This window comes from Lutjanus erythropterus, chromosome 4 (assembly GCF_056507025.1).
Source record: "Lutjanus erythropterus isolate fLutEry1 chromosome 4, fLutEry1.hap2, whole genome shotgun sequence".
Taxonomy (NCBI): domain Eukaryota; kingdom Metazoa; phylum Chordata; class Actinopteri; order Lutjaniformes; family Lutjanidae; genus Lutjanus; species Lutjanus erythropterus.
The window spans coordinates 12,388,588-12,411,539 of record NC_139320.1 but is presented as its reverse complement, the minus strand read 5'-3'; the positions used below and the strand labels follow the sequence as shown (position 1 = coordinate 12,411,539).

Here is a 22,952-nt window from a genome sequence, read left to right as displayed (position 1 = left end):
ACAAAAACAGAAAATACATTTTTAAAAAGTGGCATTTTTTAAAATAAGCTTAGTAAAATCCTTTAAGTGAAATCATAACTTTTACCAATATCACTGTGGTTCTTCACATTTAAACTTTAAATACTAAATGTGCTTTTGTAAAAGAGATTAGTTGTTTATTATTTATTTTTTTAAACGGGCACACACCTCACAGATGAAGCATTATGGCCAGAGAATGACAACAGAAACAACAAATCTAATGCAAGCAGACAAGAAGAACATTATTTTCACTTAAAAACTTAAAAGCTCGTACATATATTCATTGTTTAATCATTTATTTATATTGTGAGGAAGAAATCGTTCATAGTTCATCAACTGCGTAGCTGTTTACATGACAACTGTTTTCGTCATGACGTACGCACGTATCGGCGTAAGCTGTGACGCTGAGGACATTCAGGAAGAGAGTTGCAGAAAGTGAGCAACGTTTGAACAACGTGAGTTATGTGAGCTTTTTCTGCACAGCAGTTTAGTCCAATAAAGTCACCACCGGTTGGAAAATATCAACAGGCTTTATCGCATCAAGGAAGGCTGCAGTGAAGGTAGGCAGACATAAAAATACCGGCTACACGTTAGCTTAAATGTTAGCTTACTGCTCCAAACTAGCTCCATGAGTCCGTTAGTTTTTACTCCACTTTGAAACACGAAAAGTTTTTTCCCCACATTAAAGTCAGACAAAATCCAGTCATTTAAGACACAATTTAAACTGTAAGTGCAACTATAAACAGCAGCACCGACAGCAGGTAGTTGCCCACGTTGTCAAGCAAAGTTTCCTGTTGATATAGCTATCACATTAATGTCCATATTTTTTCCCTGTTAACTGTCACAAAGTCAAATTCTCTGCTCTTATCAGTAGGGTATGTCTTTTTTAAAATTTCGTATGTGCTTCTTGTTGCTACATCTTCACCTGGACCATGCTCATGTCTCTTTATCCCCCCCCCCCCCCCCTCCCCTCCTTTAAATCAGTGCTCTGGTCATGGCTCTGAATAAGTCCATGCATCCTCGGAACCGTTACAAAGACAAACCACCGGACTTCGGTTACCTGGCCTCCAAATATCCAGACTTCCAGCAGCATGTGCACACCAGCCTCACTGGGAGACCTGTGTAAGTACTGTGTACAGACTGTGTGTTTGTGTGTGTGTGTGTGTGTGTGTGTGTGTGTGTGTAAGTGTGTAAGTAAGACCATTTCAAAGTAATCCGAACTGGATCTCACATATCTCACTACTGGCATCAGTTAAATTTTTGAGGTGAAGGTGGCAGTGATCACATGGTCGCTCTGATGCCCTGTGAGCATCTGATTTATTGCACATACACCATATAGTCCCTCTGCAAATACCTTTTCACATATTCCTTCATCCTTCATTTTGCGTGGTTTGCATTGACTGAAATGGAAGAAAGGTGTATTAGTAGGAGAGAACTGTGTTTTTCCACTTCTTTAGAAGACGCAAAAGAAAATTTCACTGATTGCAGTGTTCAAATTATGAGAATGGGGAGTTTGTATTCTGTAGTATGATGGTTGTGGGTCAGAACTTGTTTTGGCAAAGGTTCCAACTTGTTGGCAACAAATTTGTCTCCAACCAGTCACAGTATTTATTTACAGTATCTTCTAGGTAGAAAAAAACCCCCTGCATCTTATACATACAGTTTAATGGAAACAACATGTTGAATGTTTTCCTGTTTGTTTTTTCCTTTCTACAATTCATTACACAGAATTTACCTGTTGGGCCCAGAACCATCTGGGAAGTTGCCCTTAGAAACTGTTTGGAAAATGGCAGGCACTTAAAAAAAAATACCTGGCAGGTGATTGGATGAACCATCTGTCTATTACACCTAACTGCTGACACTGACTGGCTGCACCACTTTTGGTGTGGACACAAATGGATAACTTGAAGCTTCTCTTATGAATTCAGCTGCCTCGCAAGGTAAAAAGACTACAGGAAGTGACAGCTTGAGTCTAACCAAAACTAACAGCTAGTCTGGCGGCTGGTGAGATGTTACTGTTGGACAGATTTGGTTTATCAAAGATGCTAGCAAAGCAACACAGTACATAAAATAAGCACAAGAAACATCAGATAGGTTGGACCACCCTGTTTGATGAGATATTATCCTTTCTTTAAAGGTTACAGTTACAGCTGAAAATGACAGAAACTGAAATAAACAAATTTATGACAACAGAATTTAATATTTTCATATTCAAATCAACTGGCAGTTGTCTACCCCTAAGTGACCCTTGTTGTTCAATCTATTTCTGCCTCAGTAATAATAAGAAATGGTTTTCTGGGTGTGGTGTGGAAGAACTCTAACCTCAACTGCATTCAGCACTTTGCCATGAATTGTAATTAGGCTTGGGTGGCATCTGTTTTTTCATTTCTGACATTTCACCAGGGTGTGTGGTGATCTCATATTCTACAGACTTAAAAAGATCTTCATTTGGTACAGATTCCTGCAGAAAAGCACACCAAAGTCATTATTATCATGTTTTTCAATCAAAATAAGAATAATGATCTAAGAATTATCATTACCTCCAATATCACAAATCATATTGCAATTGCATTATCAGTCAAAATTATCACAATTAGATATTTCAGAATCATTCAGCCCTAACCCTTATTCTTTAGATCGGTGCTAAAGGAATCAGTGACACTTGTTGGTGTGGATTCCAACACATCATCATGTGGCTAATAAACTGTTTTTATAGTTGGAAGAAGTCATGTCAAAATGAAGTTATATGTGGCAATATTTTTATGATACTATATTTCATATTTAAGTAATTAGCAAGGAGCCCCAGGCTATAGAGCAGAAATGACCAACCAGTTCTTTCATTTTTAATTATAACTCTTCTGTTGGTTAAGTTCACTATTAATAAACTAAGTATTACTAATTTATTAGTACGAAATTAATTTCATTTAATATTTTTATTTTCCATCAATAAAAAAAAACTTCAGTGTTTTAGATAACTTAAATCGCAGTGACGGTATTGAAAACCATAGCTCTCGGGATTCTACATTCCTTGGTATACTGTAATATTTTATACCCAAGCCTAATTCTAACTCAATTGTAACCCAATCCTCAATTGATATTGAGGAAATAAAAAGTAGGATCAAAGCATCACTAATAATTGTGACCAGGAAACGGTTGGCCATACTGTGTTTAAATTGAAATTGTGTACACCAACACCTTTTCACCAGTATGTCAGAGTGGAGCCCTGAGGATCTCATTCAGCACCGCTCTTGCCCCAGCTGACTCAGTCTGATCTTTACTGCTCGTTCAGCTTCTGGCAACAGCAGGAGAATGAAGAAGCCTGGACAAATGATTAATGGACCCAACATCAAAAGATTTTTTTTTTCACTCCATCCTCTGTTTGCTGCTTTCTAGTTTCATTAGAGAGACTTCACAAAGTATGTGTGAGTGACAGTTTAAAACGAACCCCCAATTTAAAAAATGGGTTAGTCTGTCAATCAGAAACTGCCCTGTCAGCTCCCTGTGTCTCACCTTGTACTCAGACTGGACACAGATTACAGGACTGAAACACTGCTTGTGTGTATGTGTGTGTGTGAGTCATTCTCAGCGAGATACTGCTGAGAAGTCATGATGTGAAAAAAGTCCAACAACGTGAACAAAGGAAGAATAGATCTGTTGAGATTAGTGGTGTTCATGTCAAGCTTTTTTGGTTCTGTATGGGTAGATGTGGTGCTGAGAGGTCTGGGTACAGAGTTTGTCCTGTGCACTCAGTGGGTCACAAGCAGTCTCCCCATCATGCACTTGTTTCCTGTTTGACACATGAATTGGCATATAAATAAATAAATCTGAACATCCAGTTGAAGGTTCAAGGTGGATGTTTGTGTTTCTAGAGTGACAGAATAGTGACAGTGAATTCTTTCTTTGGGCGTTTTCTAATGCGACTGGCCTTTTTAACAAGTGTAAATCACTTTGAAGACCTTGTGAAGGTACTTTGTCTTTAAAAATGTGTCTGTACAAAAAAATGTTTGTATTAATACCATAACTTGGGTACTAACATGATCAGCCACAACGTTAAGAGTGCTGACGGGTGAAGTGAATATCATTGATCATCTCATTTCAGTAATAAGGGGTGGGGCTTATTGAACAGTAAGTGAGCATTCAGTTCTTGAAGTTGACGTGTTGGAAGCAGAAAAAAAGGGCACCATAAGTATCTGTGCAACTTTGACAAGAGCCGGATTGTGATGGCTAGATGGCTGAATAAGACCATCTTGAAAACAACGGCTGTTATGGGGTGTTTCCGGTATGGAGTGGTGAGTAATATGGATGTTAATCGGTTAACCTCCAAGAATGTTTCTCACCGGTTACCCATGTAGGCAAATTTGCATACAGACACGCTGCGCTGGTGTCTAAAAGATTTGTGCATGTGAATGTCTTGTTTCCTCATTTTGTACTGTTAAATGACAAATAAGAATAAGTTCATTAATAACTTACTCTACTTCATTTAAAGCTCTTAAAAATCATTTCTTTGTACATATTAAATTGGACTCTGTCTTCCTCTCTTTCAAACACACATGCTACAGCTGTGTGCACAGCATCACATTTAGTTTGCTCTGTCCACTCAGCTGATCGTTGCTCAAAGCGCAGCAAGTTAAACCATGAAACTGTGGACTTCATTCTTTTTTCTACACAGTGCAGCCAAATACCCGGCTCAAAAGACAGTACAGGCCTACAGGTGTGAACGACTATTCTGTTAAAATCAACTGTTACCAACTAAAGGGAAAAAGAGTGAGTGAAGGCCAGACCTCGTGTCTTTTATGAAGGTTTACTTGTTAGCTGCTATTCAACAATGAAGAGCACATTTGGAGCAATTTGTATGTTTATTTAATTTCTATCTTCCTAACGTTATGCATTATAGCAGTGAACAGAGTTCACAGTTTCAGGATTTAAATGGTTTTGCTGCGCTCCCAACACCGATCAGCTCAGCGGAGAAAGCAAACTGGATGTGATGCCGTGTGCATAGCTGCTGAGACAAACATTAAAGAATGGCGCTCCAAAATGCCGTGCCAGAGTTAATTGTGGTAAGGGAGCGCTGGAGTACAGTGCCTCTTGTTTTTCAAATTAGTTTGCATTTTTAAACCAGTTAATTGTCGGTTAATGGGAGTCGGCTACCGAAAGCAAAAATTAACTGAAACTGACATCCCTAGTTAGCACCTACTAAAAATGGTCCAAAGAAGGACAGCTGGCAACAGGGTCATGGGCGCCCGAGGCTCATTGAGCCACCTGAAGAGTGAAAGCGAGCCGGTCTGGTCTGGTCTCACAGAAAAACTACTGTAGCACAAAAAAGTAAATGATGATTATGGTAGAAATGTGTCAGAACACACACTTGCTCCTGTCCACTGGCAAAGGCCTGGACAATAAGCTGGCAATGTTTACTTGACCTCCATATCAATCTGATCTGTTTGATGTGCCAGAACAACAAGTTTGATTCATGGAGGCCCCACCTCGCAACGTAAAATACTTGAAGGAACTGCTAACTGCTTGGTGGCAGAATGCCACAGGACACCTTCAGAGGTATTTTGGAGTCCATGTCTCTATTAATCAGAGCTGTTTGGTAGGATGTCATACAAAATATTACAGTATGAGGCAGGTATTTTTAAAGTTGTGGCTGATAGGGTTATATCAGCACTGGGTAACAATACCCAGCCTTATTTATTTTAGTTGAAAACAAATTCAAAATAGCATTTAGAATTTATTTTAGTTAAGTCAGCTCTATTTTTCAGCCAGACATGTCAGCTTGTCATATTTTCTAATGTAGATTTTTTTTTTTTAAATCTTCTCAACGATACAAATGTCCGTCAAAACAAAGCAGACTCCCAGTGAATGTAAGAGCTGACAGTTATTGTGAGACGTTGTATTTGAGGTCTGCTGTTCATCTGTCAGGACTGAGACACTCTCCTCCCTCTTTGTTTGTGTTTTTGTGGAACAGGTACCACGTCTGCTCAGTGAGGAAATCACTTGTTATTGTCTGTGTTATGCAGATGAATGCGGACATGGTATCAGTGCAGTGAGTCTGAACATCTGTGTGTAACTGTGAACATATTGGTGTGGGCTGATCCTTTGTGGTTGTGAGGTGGCCAGTCAATCATTTAATAGCGGGCCGAGTGTGCGTGTGTGGGCACGCTATAAAGCTCGACTTGATGTCCGTCTGTGACAGGTGTTAATTATCAGTTTGTAGTGTCTAGATGTCTGTCTGTATCTCATCAACAGACAGACAGACAGATGACAAACAATGGGCTGGTAGTGTTAGGGATGGACTTCCAGGGTGGAAACTGAATTTAGACAATAAGGAAATTTTGACAGCTAGCAGTAGTTAATGCATGTCATTTTTGTAGACAACAAAAAGTCACACAAGTCATGGCATGTCATGAAATGTTTGTTATTAGATGTGAAAGCATGCTGCGTTTTATTTACTTTAATTAAACATTACTCTGTGTAGTGCAATTAGCTGACCTAGATTCAACACGATGATTGACAAGAAGTTAATGGATAATGTTGATTGATAAATCATTTATCAAACAACAAGACTGAGAGTCTACCCTCATGCTAGTTGTTCTTTGAGGCTGTACTTGTACATAGCAAATTAACTTCATGCTAACATGCTGATGTTAAGCAGTAGTGTTTTCACGATACTGGAGTTTCTAATTTCAAGACAATACCTTGAAATTTATTGATACCATTTTTGGTACCATGGTGAAAAAAGTGAATTACATTGAGGGCATACAATTTTTGATTTTTATTAGAAGATAAATATTACAAGGCGAGTGACTAGGAGAAGACGCCGCAAGTAAGTGAGAGGAGGCGGGACTATAAGAGCATTGTATTGGTGTGTGTGTGTCAGTTGGCTGTTGAAGAGAATGAAAAAGTGCAGCTGGCTTAGTATATAGTATCGTACTGTGAAAAAGGAGAATTGAAAGCATTTCAAACAGTCGTCTGCATCTCTCAGTGGTCTCACCTCCAGTGCTCCTATATGGCAGTTGTGCAGACACATACAGCAACATACAGCAGTGGCCAATGAACTACAGTCAAGATGGTGGTTAACATAACAAAACAGTGATTTATTCATCTCGTATCGTGCCTAACTTTAGCAGATCATAAAGTAATGAATATGGAATTAATCTGTAGGTGCTCCAGTTTAAACTGATACGAAGGTCAAAATGTCGCCCACAACAGACTAGTGAAGTCACACGTTTAGCCTAGCAGTTGTTGATGACTTGTGGTCTCACCGGCTGGTTAGGAGGAGTGAGGAGTTGGCAAAACTGAGCATGAGTCCTTGAGCAACTGTAATGCTGTACACACACATACACACATGTGACCCATTGAATGATTTCCTTCAGGCTTATAATTAACATTAAACACAAAAGTAGCTGAGGCAGATGGGAATGTCATTAGTTTTGGAGCAATTTGGTCATAAACTTAAGTATTAGACGAATTTGAATTTTGACTTGATGGTGATCCTAAAGGAAAAAACAAAGAATAAACAAAGTTATTACAATTCATCCTTCAGTAAATTTGAAGACAATCCATCCCAGGGCTACACAATTAATCAAAATATTATTGAAATGGAAATATGGCCAAGTGCAAGATCCACATCTCAGAAGCTGAAATTTTTTGATAAAGGAAGAAAACCTGTTTGTTTGGTGCAGACCCCATCAGATGTCACATCATCATGATTTTAATCATTTAACAGTGAAAAATAAATGTCAAAAGGATAATTACGAGTAATTATATCACCATTGCATTATCTGTAAAATTAATTGCAACTTGATTTGAAGAAAAAAAAACATATTGTGCAGCCCTGATCCATCCAATAGTTGTTGAGATATTTCAGTCTGAGCCAAAGTGAAAACTAACCGAGATTCATTCCCATGCCACGAGCCACGTCGGTAGCCTGGCTACAGAAAATTTTTTTGTGAGCCCCTCTGGTGGGTTGTGAACGTTCTTCATTTTTTAGTACAGTAGTTAAAAAACAGTTTTTTTTTTCAGCAGCACATTGCACAATGATCAGACATTGACTCAGGCTGGAGTCAGTTGCCAGTTTATTCTCTTTTCCTGCTTCATGAACGGATGTCCAGGATTTACGTCTCACTTTGTGTGTGTGGCACCGGCTCCGGTTAGCCGTCTGCAGAAATTTGGCTCTACTTCCCCGTCAGTCTGTCATTCCATCAGTGGAGGGATTAGTGTGATTTTGTATTTCCCAATGAATTCATCTACTGGGTTTTTAAGTATTTAAGCAGTGAGTTAGGGATGAGAGTAATCTTGGGGAGACACTCACTCAATCCTCTGGGGAGATACGTCTCCCTTCATTCAGGGACCGTGAGTGGAGAAGACTGATAGCGGCAGGCCGAGAGTCGAGTTCACACCAGAGGCAGCAGGAGAAGAAGACGAAATATGGAGGGTGTGATTAGAATTGAAGTGATGATGAAACAAACCATAAAATAATCTGAATGTTGGTTTGTTTCAGTTTTTGGGGAAAGAGAAGGGGGGCTCAGATCAGGCAGATAGAGGAGTGGGATTAGGAGGCATGAATGGGTATTAAAAATGCAACAGCCTGGGTGACATTTAATTTGGTAGTCATATTTTTTATGGGCTGCGAGACGATCATCTGTGGAAGGATTTTCACTTCCGTAATTAATGAAATGTTACATTTTCACACCAGTTTTGTCCGGATATATTTTATTAAACATGTTCTTGGCAACAGAGGAGAAATGAATGAATAATTATGACCTCTGATGCCAAATTTTAAATTGATAAATGAAAACCTGAGATTATCAGCAGCACCTCCCTCATTGGGAAGCTCAGCAGAGCCATTAGCATACAGAGATTTTTTTTTTTACCATCTGATGAGAGAGAGAAAAGGGGAAGTCACTGCCTTAGGTAGGATATTACTTTTACATATTTCACTTAACTAAATCTACTCTGAAGAGCTGTTGTCTGCTGTGGCTTCAGTGCCGTTCCCTTAATATCCAGACACAACCACCACCATGCTCCAAATCATTATCTGAAAACCAGTAATTATAAAGGATAATTTGGGTTGTGTTGGCCACAGGGTTTCTGGTAAGCAGCTCCAATAAGATTTCTTGAGCTGACAGGGACAGATCCCATTTTATAAACTCAAGTGATTTGGTTAATTGGTTGTCAGCTGATGAGTAAAGTAATGCTGTTTCTTTCTGTTTTACACATGCACAGTTTGCACAATAAACACATTTACAGTCGCATTTATTTCTTTTTGTTTCCACAATCAGTACTCAAACACTGTCTGCTTGTATTGAGATACTCATACTGCTAAAAAAAAAAAAAAGAAAGAGAGAGAGAGATAAATTGAGTCTGCGATATGCTCTATTTTCTCTACTTTTTTTTTTTTTTTTTTTACCCAGATGAGATTTTTTTTTTTTTTACCAAAACTCCTGGGTACTGATTGATTGATTGTTTGATTGATGACCCCAGCTCTCCTGCTCTTTTTTGTATCTACATTGTGTAATGAAAAGCTTTTTACAAGCTATATTGATGATACAGGGATTGGGCACACAAAAGTAAAATGCCATGTCGGGCAAATAAATCAGGCAGCTCTCTTGTCCAACTAGGCAAGTGGTAAAAAAAAATTGCCCCATTGAACTTTTTTGATAATTGATTAATGGTAATGCAAAAATGACACATGACACATGACTTTTTACAGCATCAGCATATCTGCAGAACTGCAAAATATCACTTAACGAGCTGAGAGATATTAAAAGCATTTGTTTAGCTTTAAATTCATGTTGAGTATTAAGTGATGCACTGAAATCTGCTCTTGTAAGGACTGAAAATGTGTTTCGCTCAGTGTTCAAATTAAAAAGAAAAAAGAAAACACCTGACACAAGAGAAGAAGTTCTGCTAATCAGCACAAAATTTTTCCCACCACACTCAGAGTGAAGTAGATGTACCTTGAAGGTCACCTCTCTCTGGGCAGAGATTGAAAGAGCCTGAGTGTGTGTTAGTGTGTGTGTGTTAGTGTGTGTGCTTTCATGCTGATCATGTACCGTGGAGGTGAGAGCGAGCTGTTTGTCTCAGCAGTAAACTCCTCTCCGGTCTAATGATGTCGTCCTCTCCATCCATCTGGAGCAAAGACTTTTCTGCTCCTCAGCACTTGAATCTCTTTGAATTTCTCTCCGCAGTCTTGTTTCTCACCTTTTATTCGCTCCTTCACACCTGCTTCACTGGTTTTATCCGAACATCAGCTGGAATTGAGTTTGGAGCTATAACTCAATCCTGATTCCTACCTTTTTTCCCCCACCTTACAGCCGTCCTTTCATCAAAACCGTCCAGTATCACAACTTTTTCATTCAGGTTTGTCCCATTCTGTATCCCGTCGCCCACATTAATGTCGTAACTACGCAGCGGTGCACCTACGTGGCAGCAGAGGCGTAAATCGCGGGCACGCTCACGCTCCGTCTGGCATCAGCCATTGCTCCAGCGTGGCCGGATTTGCGTGCTCCCCTCATCTGTTCAGTAGGTGGGGTTGCCATGGAGATGTGCCATTCGCAGCGCTGCTGATGGGAGTGATCGGTCTGCACTGCACACACATACACACGCTGCCATACACACACTCATGAGGGTCTAAAAATAGAGGGCTGGCCTGAGCAGACTCCCTCTCTGAATATTGATCCTTATCTAATGATGCCTCTGAGGAGAAATGAAAGAGGGCAGAATATCTGAGAGCTGGACACATGCTTTCATTTTGGAGAGGAGCGAGCGTTATGCTGATGGATCATTTCTCCCTCATTAGCCTGATTCCTCCTCAAAGCTCAGACCATTTTTAAAGTGCAAATTTCTTCACAATGTGTCGGACATGCTCAAAGGAGCCAGGTGTTCCTCCAAGAGGTCACTCCTCCTTCAGTCCGCTGATTAAACCGGACCATTAACCTAATATGTTCATTAGGGGAGGAGACACTGGGTAAGATTGATGTCAGACTCTACAGGTAAATGGCTTCTCATTTGTCTCCGTCTCACACCTGGCTGCCAGAGGGTCATCTGTCTTTGTTATTACTGCTGAATGAAGATGCAGAGTTCAGTGACCAGAGTCACCTCAGCAGTGAGGCAAGTTTGTCCAGTTTTTCACTCAGGCTTAAGCCTTCACACATTTTATTATGGCAAAAAGCATAATCATGATTATTTTGATTGATATTGGAATCATGATCATGAAACACGATTATTCATTGTTTTGAGAACATTAAATGTGTTTATTTAGCTTTTTTTAGCATGATGACTTTGACCTTTCAGTATAATTGAACTGAAAAACAAGAAATAAATTAAAATAAATAAAAAAGTGAAGAAAAAAAATCTGCAACTACATTCGACAGTGTTCTACACAGCGAGCCAGCATCGTAGAATCAAAAGAGGTGTGATGCAACACAACAGTGCACTGATCAACAGGTGATTCTGCTCGTTTATAATCGCATATAGAACTGATAACCTCCTTCGCTCCACCATCTTAAGATTTTTCTTTGCACATTCTTGAGTGTGTTTTCTGTGTGCATGCGGCCCTGCACTCTCACGCCCATATAAGGGCAGGGCACACTGCTAATTAGGAGCAACTTCATCATTACCAAAACACAGATAGAAACAATGCTGCAGGTTAACAACGTCTTCAAGAATCTGACTTAGACTTCTCTTTGGACAGAAGAACACTTTTAAGAATAAACTTAAGAAGATATTGGTGAATGAGGCCCACTGTCCACAGTTACGTGAAAATGCATTGTCTGCCTTTTTTAGACAGCCAGCAGTAGAGTGATAATGGGGGAATGATGTGCAACAAAGGTACCCAGCCAGAAACAAACCAGGGGACTCTGTGGCTATCAAGCCAGACATCTTACTTCTATTTTACATTGTTTTCACACCTGTAGTTCAGTTCATTTGGTACAGACAAATTAAAAGCCCGTGCACAACACACAAAACTTCCCTTTACTTTCTGACTGATGAGGAAAAATCGGCATAGTCGCATGAACACCTCCTAAACTAAACATCACTAAGTCTGACTCAGGACCAGATTAATCTGCTGGAGGATCCTGGAGCAAAAAGGAGCTGTGAGCTCCTGTTAAACTCCTAACACATATTTACCCAACTCATTTTGCTCAGAGAGTTGTTTCTGACGACTTGATTAAATAAAATATGTTTAAAGATATTCACCCTGTAATTATATTTTGACATAGGACCTCACAATAAAACAGGGACTCAGGTAGGTAAAAATGTAAGAAAACAGAAGCTACCTGAAGTCTCTGGTAATTTCAGTTTTAAATAGCACTATAGTGGTGCTCAGACTGACTTTGGCCCTAATATCTTCTGGCACAATGCTGAATAAATGATGATATGATTGAAATAACTTGAAATCCTTCCTTATTATATTATAAACTACAGTGCAGCATTTTGACCTAAATCTTCAAACTCTTGGATCTCACACTCAAACTTAACTTCCTGAACTGTATTCAGTGTCTTACTGATGCTGGAGAAACGCATAACTGTTCTGCTTCATCTTAATTGTTGGAGGCATTTGGGTCAACAGAAAGGGGAAAAAAATGGAAATTGGGATGCACTTTTATTTGTTGTGAGATATCACTGAGTAGGAGCAGAATACTAAGAGGGCAAAATCGTGCAGCTGTTCATGGGTAATTGATTTATAAGATGAAACAATGGAAATAAAAATGATATCGGAGGTTAACTGCTTTGTATCTCAGAGTTGTGTCTCTATCTCTACCAGCAGCGGACTGGAATACGCTCACACCAAACTAGTGAGGTGCCAGACGTTCCCATCACCAGGATGTGTCTAATTACATCTGCCAAGGTGCGAACGCGCTCAGCGAAGCTTTAATTATACCTATCTCGCCCACTCGTTTTGTCTGCCGCGCTCGTGCCTGCTCATGTGACAGCTGAAATCATTAAACATGTTGAGAGGAAAAGACAGCAGAGCCAAACCAGTGGGACTAAGAACTGGGAGTAAAAAGTGGTCTTCATAGTGTTGAAATGTGAATTTCATTGTCATTAGCAGGGGATTGTGAATTGATGGGCTGCTTATCTCCCTATTGTCCTTCATCTGTGTGCTTGTGTGTGTGTGTGTGCGTGTGCCTGTGTGTGTGTGTGCGTGTGCCTGTGTGTGTGTGTAGTAAGTAATGAGGTTCACTGCAGAGGGTTAATGAAGTGCTGCATTAAGAGCAGTTTGGTAAATTGCTGTCTGGTCGCCTCAAGAGGATCAGCAAGTTGCTAAATTGAAATCATCCTTAAAGGGAAATTTTGGTTGCATACATCCTTGGTTTTATTTTTGTAGCTTTGGCCACCATTCCATTCAGAAATAATAACTTAAGGTAAATGCTGAAATCCAGAAACAGAATAATGTCTTTGATGGGAAAGAGGATTATGCAGCTGTAAACCTTCAGGTTAACGAGAAATGAATGTGAACGGTAGAATTATTACCCAAATTGTTCTCAACTTTTTTAAAGAACATCATTCAACTGTCATTAACAGTTGTTTAGATTAGTATCTGGAGTTAATCACATGCACAGAGTGGTTTTCAGCCAAAGTGGTTCTCTATTGATCAGAGAAACAACAACGCCATGCTTTTGGCAGAACAGCAGAATAGTGCAACCTTATCAAGTGCAAAATTGAATTTTCAATCATGCACTGTCTGACGTCAGCTTTGACCTACAGCAATAGCTGCAGTTTAGCACATGCATGTGGAATTATTACCTTAAGTGGTTTAAATAATACGGCTAGATCTCTGTGTGTTTTTTGGCAAATATTATATATTCTCATAACAGATAAAATAATATCTGTACAACAGCCAAAACAAAGTGAGTTTCTGTTAATTTTATTTAAGAAGGTACAGTGCACAGTAATTTACATGAGCACTTGAAATTTAATCATACAGGCTAATTATCATCTGCTGGCCCTGGTGGGTAGATAACTAAAAACATTCAAAGAAAACTTACAAAAGCACATAAACATAAGCACATGAAAAATCACACAGGACAGAAAAATAGTAAAACAATGACATAACCATATAACATACATACAGTCTATGTATGTATATGTGTGTGTGTGTGTGTGTGTGTGTGTGTGTGTGTGTGTGTGTGTGTGTGTGTGTGTGTGTGTGTATAAAATGCTGTTGTGAACTCATTCAGCCATGTTTGTTTCTCTTCTAGTGTGAATTTCAAAGAGCCGGAGGCGGTGCGAGCACTGACCTGCACCCTGCTGAAGGAGGACTTTGGTCTGACCATCGAAATCCCTCTGGAGCGCCTCATACCCACTGTCCCCCTTCGCCTCAACTACATCCACTGGGTGGAGGACCTCATCGACGGCCAGAAGCAACCGCGCAGGGGCATCGACATCGGTACCACCACTACCGTTTCTGTCATTTGCTGTATTGTACATCTTACAGTGTGAGCCAGAGGTGTCTTTTTCGTCATCATGTGATGAAGATGCTGCAGATAAATCAAATAACTTTCTATGTAACAGAGTGTGTGGTCCTGCTCTGAGAGATCCTCCCTGTAATTTACATCGAAGGTACAAGACAAATGAGAGGAAAAGACTAGCAGCTCAAAATAAGGATAGAAACAAAAATACAAAAAAAAAGCATGTTTAGAGTTCAAGCTCGTGGTCCCCAGTTAATTAGTTTGAGACCCCTGCTCTTGTTTGTTCTTGATGTGGCTGCCAGCAGTTCAGAGCGGCACACGAAATGTCAGTTGGTGCTTCCAGCTGGTACACATGCGCCCAGTCATTCCCAGTGTTCCCAGCACTTACCAACCAAATCCCCATCCACATGTCACAGCTTGTTTGCCGTTCTGTCTGTCAGAAGAAAAGCTGTATGTCTTTGTGTGTGTTGTGCTTGTGCCTGCAGCTGTGTGTGTGTGCGGTTGTCTGTGTAAGTGTGTCCTCTTTAGGACCTCAGGTCACTGATTTGTGACCCCTGAATCTTTCTGTGAGCAGATTGAAGCTGTCGCCTCCCTGATGGATCACCACTGGGTGTTTCCGTTACTAACGGGTGTCACCTTTGTCTGAATTATGCAGCTTGTCAGATGTGAATGATTTAGTAACAGCTGCTGGAGCTGACGTTTATTGTCCATTATGGCCACTAACTTAAAGAGGATGCAGTCCATTTCCCTTTCACTTTAAACACCATATTTCCATATTGTTCAATGAAAGTCTTGAGTCATAGGATGATTCATCATCCTAATGAATACACACAACCTCAAGCTGCCAAAAAACATGTGTGTAAGTGTGTGTGTGTGTGTGTTTGCTCAGGCACTGGGGCATCTTGTATCTACCCCTTGCTGGGAACCACAATGAACGGCTGGTACTTTCTGGCCACAGAGGTGGACGACATCTGTTTTGACTACGCCACGAAAAACGTGGAGCAGAACAACCTGTCTGACCTCATCAAAGGTAAGTGTGGTGCACTCATCCAGAAGAACAATGTATCTCCAGACATTAGACCCACTGCAATTACACAGCAGTGTAATACTTGAATACCGTCTCACCTAGTGTGTCTTAGAGGGAGGCTATAGCCATGTTTCCATCCAAATATATAGAAAATTTTAGCCAAATTTCAGCAAGTCAACAAAAGAAAATGCAGTTGAATACTTGTTTCCATCCACTACTGTGATACGATTATTACTAGTTGTTTCATGAAGCTAAGTAGTATGAGTTGCCAAAAAATGATTCCTTCTCACATGAACTCTTTTTTTTTTTTTTTTTTTTGAAAAAGACAACAACCATGTAGAGAGAGTGTCAAAACTTTTTGGGAAAATTTATGTTTCCATCATCCTCTTCTAATGCGATAGTTTCAGGGGTCAAAATTATTATCATTCAGTCAAGTGCCAGTAAAACATTCAAGTGGCTGGTAGATTAGCTTCGCTCAACAGCCAAAAAAATAAAACTAATCTGTATGGTAAAGTTTGAACATTCCCTAGCCATTTGGCCACTGGATAAAAAAGTTTGAACTCTGGGTACTTCAGGAAGTGGATAAAAATATGTTGATAGAAACACATAGAAACAATTTATGGGTTTATAATAAAAAGTTGAAATGTGGTGTGACGGAACAAGTAGAGAAAAGCGATTAAGACAGTCAGCTGCCTCTGTAATATCAGCAAATATCTTAAGTTTGCTAACAGTAGCCATCATGAGCTACTAGCCAGACCGAGTAAGGCAGTAGCAGCAAAACCCCTGAACGCACTGGATTGAGTGACCGTATGTTGTATTTTTTATGAATTGAACTGTTCATTTTTCTTCTTTTCTTGTTTTTGTCTCATTGTGCAACAACAGCAATTTTGAAATTAGCTGCATTATGACAATAATTTCATTATTCGATTCTTTTTTATTTTATGAATGGATGATATTATTGTGGCTTGAGTTTTGGTATCCTGACATCGCTGTGATTAATAGAAAAAATAATGTGCCTGTTAATCAGTAGTAAATAAATAATTGTTATTTGCAGCCATTGCAAGTTTTGAGGCAATTCACATGAATGGCTCTTGACTTGTGCTGCTCACTACGATGTAAAAACAAAGTGTTCATGCTGTATTCTGATTGTCTGTCTTTGGCCAGGAAAGCTTTAAATTGCATCCTGTCTCATAATGTGATCCAAGGCCACAGTTGTGGACTGAGAACCTGTTTTTTTCTTCATTTCATCAGCTAAAACATCCTTACTTACAAGTCTCATCTCATCTCTGTCCTAGTTGTCAAAGTTCCTCAGAAGACTTTACTGATGGATGCCTTGAAAGAAGAGACAGAAATAGTGTACGACTTCTGCATGTGCAACCCTCCTTTTTTTGCCAACCAGCTTGAAGCAAAGGTAAGAGTTTCCCTGCCTTTAACATGTAAAACAAATAACAAAAGAACAAACTTCTTTAAACCTAACAAAACAAAACCACAATCATTATTTCTGGAAAGAGACATTGCTGATGACATTTTTAAGCATCTTTTTTGGTGCTTTTAGAACCACAAGCCAAGTGCCCTCTAGTTCGATTATATTTAAGAGAAGGCAGACGTCTTTATGGGCAGTGTCTCCAAAATTAGACAACTGACACCAAAACAATCTAAATTGATAAATAGCACTACAGGCCAGCTTAATTCTGGGTTGTCTCTTTAAGAGTAAACAGAGCACTTGTTGACTGGCCAAAGCAGGCCTGACATGCAACACTATTTGTTTACACGATAGTAACAGGCCTCTAATAGGATTTTATCTTAATCTCTGTCTGTCTTGTTGCTCTCACCAGGGGGTAAACTCCAGGAACTCACGGCGACCTCCTCCCAGTTCAGTGAACACAGGCGGGGTGACGGAGATCATGGCGGAGGGCGGTGAACTGGAGTTTGTCAAGAGGATCATTCATGACAGCCTGCAGCTCAAGAAACGCTTGCGGTGAGGAAAAAACAGCAGGATGAAATTAAACGTGATAAAAACATGACATTCCCCTGAGTCACAGATGTATTTTTATGTGTTTTAATCAGATTTTTAAAGCCCAAACACACACACACAGACTATGTATTGAGGGTTACACAGCTACATGTCTGAATTCAGGGCTCTTATGCATTATGGAAAATAATGGAATACGATTTTAGTAATTTCCAGGAAAAGTATGGAACAAAGAAACAAGAAAAATATATATGGAGAATTATTTGTGCCTCCAGAATATTGTTCCTATTCTGTTTTCTAAAATATAAAATTCAGAATTCCTAAAAATTAGCTGATCTTATAAGCAGCGTGTTTTTCACTGCGTTTGTAGCAGACAGCCAACATTTTTACCAGTGTATGAGAGAGTGTGGGCCAGAGTGAGCTTGATGTCCTAGAAAGCAAGGCAAGAAGTATGTCCTCTGACTGAATGCACACTTGTACACAGAGCTGATGTTACACCTGTAAAACAGCTCTGCCCCAAATACCTTACAGCTGAACCAAATATGGACATCCGCAACCAAGTTTGAAAGAAAATGCGGCAATGTCTTTGAATTGCACATACATAGGATCACAAATATCCCAAAATTATCATTTTTCTGAACAATTATTTGTTATGACGCAAGTTTTTCTGTGTAAGGAAACAGTCCCTTTATGACTACATTAAACAAGGCTGCACAGATACTGTGAATATTTTTTTTTTTTTTCCTTTTTTTTTTTTGAATCATCTTTGGTTCTTATTTATAAAAGAGTCTTAAAATATGGGGGACCATAATAATTCAAAATGTTCAATATGTCAAAGAAAAATAATATAAGTATAGGTAGTAGGGGTGTAACGATACATTGATTTGGATCAGTATATCGATTCAGTATTCAACAATCAAATATGATACATGCCAAGTGAAAATATCTATCTCTGTCTTTAAGATGTGCTTTTATTTGGAAATTCCCTTGACATTTTCACAAATGTATGAATGAGTTCAGGTGTAAAGTTATTGACTCATGATTTAGTTCTTTTTTTGAGTTGACATAAATGTAACTGAATGTGTTAAACGTACATATGATATAAACGGATATCAATAGATCATCAATAGAGGCCCCGGAAATGAATTGAAATCATATCGTGGCAGACATTGATTTCAGTAAATATCATATCGTTGTCTCAACAATCAATATAATATTGAATCATGAAAAAGTGTGATTTTTGCCCCTAAGGTAGCACCGGTTAGTCAGCTTTCTGTTTGAGCAGATAAATTTTACACTGAAGCATCGTACGCAACTTTCTGCGTGGGAGTGTAGACTAAAGTAAAAGCAGGTTTTCCAGTAGCTGGCTTGACTATTCCAAACACATGGCCTGGTTGACTAAGAACTTTTTTGGCCCGACCCAATGTGAGTCCAACAAAAAGTGATGAACGCACCAACACACAAATGTTAAATAGTGAAACACTGAGCTGGTCACTCAGCCTTTCAGTGGCAAGCTAATGTTAGCTTTAGAAAGCTGACAAACATAATTTTGGATTTTAAAAACATGCATGTACACAAAAAACATGTAACTATTTTTAGACAGATGTCAAATGTAGTCTGTACAATCTACAGAGAAGTCTGGAAATTTGAGTCTGGAAAAGTCTGGAATTTGAGTCTAAATGAAATGGAAATGGAAAATGTGTAGGAACCCTGTGAACTGGCAGCTGGATGAACGAGAGCGATGCAGTTTTGTCCTCTTTGAGAGGCTCTCAGAGGTTTAAAGGGCTGCTGAGAGCTCCAGTGGAGGGGAGACACGGTGAGGTGAAATGGGCAGATGGATTGCTGCACACTGATGGAGCTGTCACCCAAAGTTGGCTTAATGATTTTGGCACACACTCACCCCTGCTTGCTGTATCCGGGAGCCCACAGGGAACAGCTGTGTTTGGGTGGGTGGGTGGGGGTGTCTCCAGCGGCCATCACTTTAACCCTCCCCCGTTACCAGGGCTGTCACCGGGGCAGCAGAGTGAGACACGGGCAGAGGGAGCTGCAGGGTAGTGCTATTAAAACTGATTAGACATGCCACACCTGCTTGGCCTCCTACAGGGGAGTGCAGTGTGTGTGTGTGTGTGTGTGTGTGTGTGTGTGTGTGTGTGTGTGTGTGTGTGTGTGTGTGTGTGTGTGTGTGTGTGTGTGTGTGTGTGTGTGTGTGTGTGTGTGTGTGTTGCATGTAGTGGTGTGTGTGTTTGCATAATGTGTCAGTGGCCCTGAGAGGGATCTGATCGTAACACCTGTCTGCTCTTTTGCAGCTCTGTGTTACACTTGTGTTGCGAAAACGGTAAGCAAGAACAAACTTGGTCTTATTGAGCAGGTTTGAGGCTCGGGCCTACCCAAGCAGAGCCGGCTGTCACTCGCAAAAGCATGCTGGGATGCCAGAACCACCAGGTGTCCATGGAAACACTGGCAGCTTCACCGATTGGTCCTTTGAGACGGCCCACACCACCCCGCTCTGCCCCACTCTCCCTCTTCTTTCCACTGGAGTGTAATTACTGTCAAACAGGGGCAAGAAGCCACCACAGCTCCCAGTATAACACACATCCAGCAGCCCAAAAACCCCAGTTAGAAGTGAGGTAATACTCCTCATTTATCATGCCATTGATATGAAAATTACCAGCTCTGGTAATAAGATTGTAATCACACTGTGCCTGTGCTTCAACATGTGAAGTGAGGAGGATGAATATGGATGCTAATGCAGCTGCACACTTTGGGATGTTTGAAAAGCCGCTAGAGGAGGAGGAGGAGGAGGAGGAGGAGGAGGGAGGCTGAGGAGCTGCTCTGGGTGTTCCTCCCCACTGTGACCAAAAGTGGAGGAACATCTGTGAATATTAGAGACGTTCAATATTTCATTGTGTCAACTGAGGCCGACATGTTGCTCTCTCCTCCCCGTCACCCCTCTGGGCATCATCATACCTCCCTGCCCTGATGACAAATCATCGTCCTTTCTCGCTGTCATTCACAAGTTAAAATGGCTCTAAAAGCTCTGATTTTATCTGCAGTAGATGGGTGTGGCAGCCTTGTACATTTAGGGATGTGGCTTAGAGCTTAGCTTGTCAGAGGTTCTTCAACACGTAAGGAAATAAGGAAAGATTTCTCTTGTACTTTTATACGTTTATATAAATCTACCCAGGGCTCAAACATATGACATAAAAGAATGTTTAAAACCAAACAAACTTCATTTATCTGATACTTAACAGAATTTAAATCTTAAGTGTTATCTTTTAATGTGTCCATGCTCAGGCCCTTCACCTTTGTCTGTAAAACAAAGGTTTATGTGCATGAAATAAACACACCAACACACGTGCAGTGTACAGGATTTTTTAAATATTACTAATTCAAACTATTAAAAATGTATTTATTTTGGGGTGCACGTTTTTGTTGTTGATATGTTAGAAAGTGGTTGCCATCGATGGCAACCAAAGGCCAAGAACTGGTTGCCAATTTCCTGGAATGACTGCAAAGGGCAATCTGGCAACTGCCCTCCTTCCATAAACTGTAGTTTATGTAACAATGTTAGTTTATGTAAGTTGCTTTATTATTAATGTACTAATTCTATAAAATCACTTTTAGTCCTGATGTTTGATGACAGATTATAACTCATCATTCTTAATCTTTGATTAAGATTCGATTCAAAAGGGTTTTTAGGAGATTATTACCTAGAGCTGCAACTATTATTTCCATTATTCATTAGTCTTTTTTGATTAAATTATTAATCCTTTAGTCTGTAAAATGTCAGTCAGTTTCCAGAACACAAGGCAATAGCTTTATTTTCTTGTTTTGTCTCAGATCCAAAGCTTGGCAGTTCTGTCCCCAACTTCTTTAGGCTGGAAATATACTTGCCTTCAACTACACGTTTGCATACACACCCTTACACACCCTTACACTGCCTCGCTTTTCTGCCTCCATTTGGAGCGATGGTTGTACGCATCCTCAGAAATTAACGCTACGCAAACGCAAACGCATGGTTATACAGTAAGTATATTTCCAGCCTTAGTCATTTATTGTTGAATTGTCCTTGGACAAGATATTGAACCCCAAATTGCCCCCAATGGCTGTTCCAGCAGTATCTGAATGAATGTAAGAGAGCGAATGGGTGAATGTGATGTGTAGTTGTAAAAGCACTTTGAGTAGTTAATAGCCTAGAAAAGCACTGTAGTCCATTGTGTCCAAGTCCATTTACCATATTCTCACATTTGAGAAGCTGGAACCAGAGACATTTTTTTCAACCCTGAGTAGAGCCTTCAGTCTTCCCTACAGGCTGCAAACGGTGCCAGTAACCTCCAACAAGTGGAGAGAGTTTTTGACCTGAGAGGGGAAACACGAGGCAAAAAAGCCAGCAAATAACATGTTACTGCTTGATTTTTATTCCTGTGACCACATATTTGAAGGAGGTGGAGTTTATTTCGATCAGCGAGGACAAGGTCTAGAGAGATTCTAGTGAGTTAATGCAGACATTCCTGTGAAAGTGTGGTGGGCAAAACAAAGATTAACATCCTTGACTTTGAGCTTTAAATAATTATTTATCACATGTTTTGTGCATTTTCTGTGTTGTTTTTTTCCAAGATTAAATAAAGACCAGTTGATTCACTTTAAATAATCCAGTGAGAACTAAATAAACCTTGACAAGGTTTGTGAAAATTGGCCAGTCCTCCATCCAGACCGACTGCCTGATGTGTTTATCTTTCCTCTATCTTCCACGGCTGGACTCTACTGCTTATTGATCAAGACCAACCTCATTTCTTTATTGCACAGCAGAGGTTATTGATCAGGCCTGCACCAAGGGACGACATCAAAACAGCTTTTCCTCCACCGTGGACCTGACTACCCCGGATGTTTTCTTTTTCACTTGGTCTCTTTGTTTCTCCCCAAAGCTCACCGCGGCTCCTTTGATCTCTGCTTGGTAGTTCGTGCCCAGACCGTCAGCTGCCAACACGCAGCGACACGCAGCTGGTTAATATGGATTCTTCTTCTTTCTGCAGGTGGTACAGCTGCATGTTGGGGAAGAAATGTAGCCTGGCACCTTTGAAAGAGGAGCTGAGAAAGCAAGGGGTGAGTACCAAGCACAAATACATCTGCATCCACAGCATTTGATCTGTTCATGCAGGAGCAAGCCCCTTCTGTGCAGGTTCAGATAATAGCTTGTTAAAACTCACACCGCCGCTCTTGTGGGACTGTGTATTGACGTTAGAAACAGACGGTCATCACTGAGAAATATAACACATCAGCTCTTTCTAATATTTGCCAGCTCAGCAGCATCACAAACGAGCCATGAATGAGCTGATTTCTGTTAGCAGTGCATGACTGGATCACACGGCACTCTGTAGCTAACTTGAATTAGCGTCATTAGCCTAACTAATAGTCCAGCACATGACTCCTGATTGCTGCAGGCCTCTGGTCCTGTGCCAGTCACCTCCCTCACATGCTCAGAAAAAAAAGAAACTCCAGTCCTTCCCCCGTCTACACC

The 22,952-nt window shown here is 40.2% G+C and overlaps 1 protein-coding gene across 1 annotated transcript in view; it reads left to right on the top strand.

The window, feature by feature from the left end:
- The first annotated feature begins 416 nt into the window (after positions 1 to 416).
- The window catches only part of mettl16 (methyltransferase 16, N6-methyladenosine), a 34,318-nt gene continuing 11,782 nt past the window's right edge, over positions 417 to 22,952 (top strand). Inside the window, exons 1-7 of the mRNA XM_084716991.1 lie at positions 417 to 578; positions 1,003 to 1,140; positions 14,226 to 14,413; positions 15,325 to 15,465; positions 16,758 to 16,873; positions 17,298 to 17,440; positions 22,468 to 22,537. Coding sequence (XP_084573117.1) covers positions 1,013 to 1,140; positions 14,226 to 14,413; positions 15,325 to 15,465; positions 16,758 to 16,873; positions 17,298 to 17,440; positions 22,468 to 22,537 — 786 coding nt within the window. The 5' untranslated portion in view covers positions 417 to 578; positions 1,003 to 1,012. The remainder of the gene's footprint in view (positions 579 to 1,002; positions 1,141 to 14,225; positions 14,414 to 15,324; positions 15,466 to 16,757; positions 16,874 to 17,297; positions 17,441 to 22,467; positions 22,538 to 22,952) is intronic.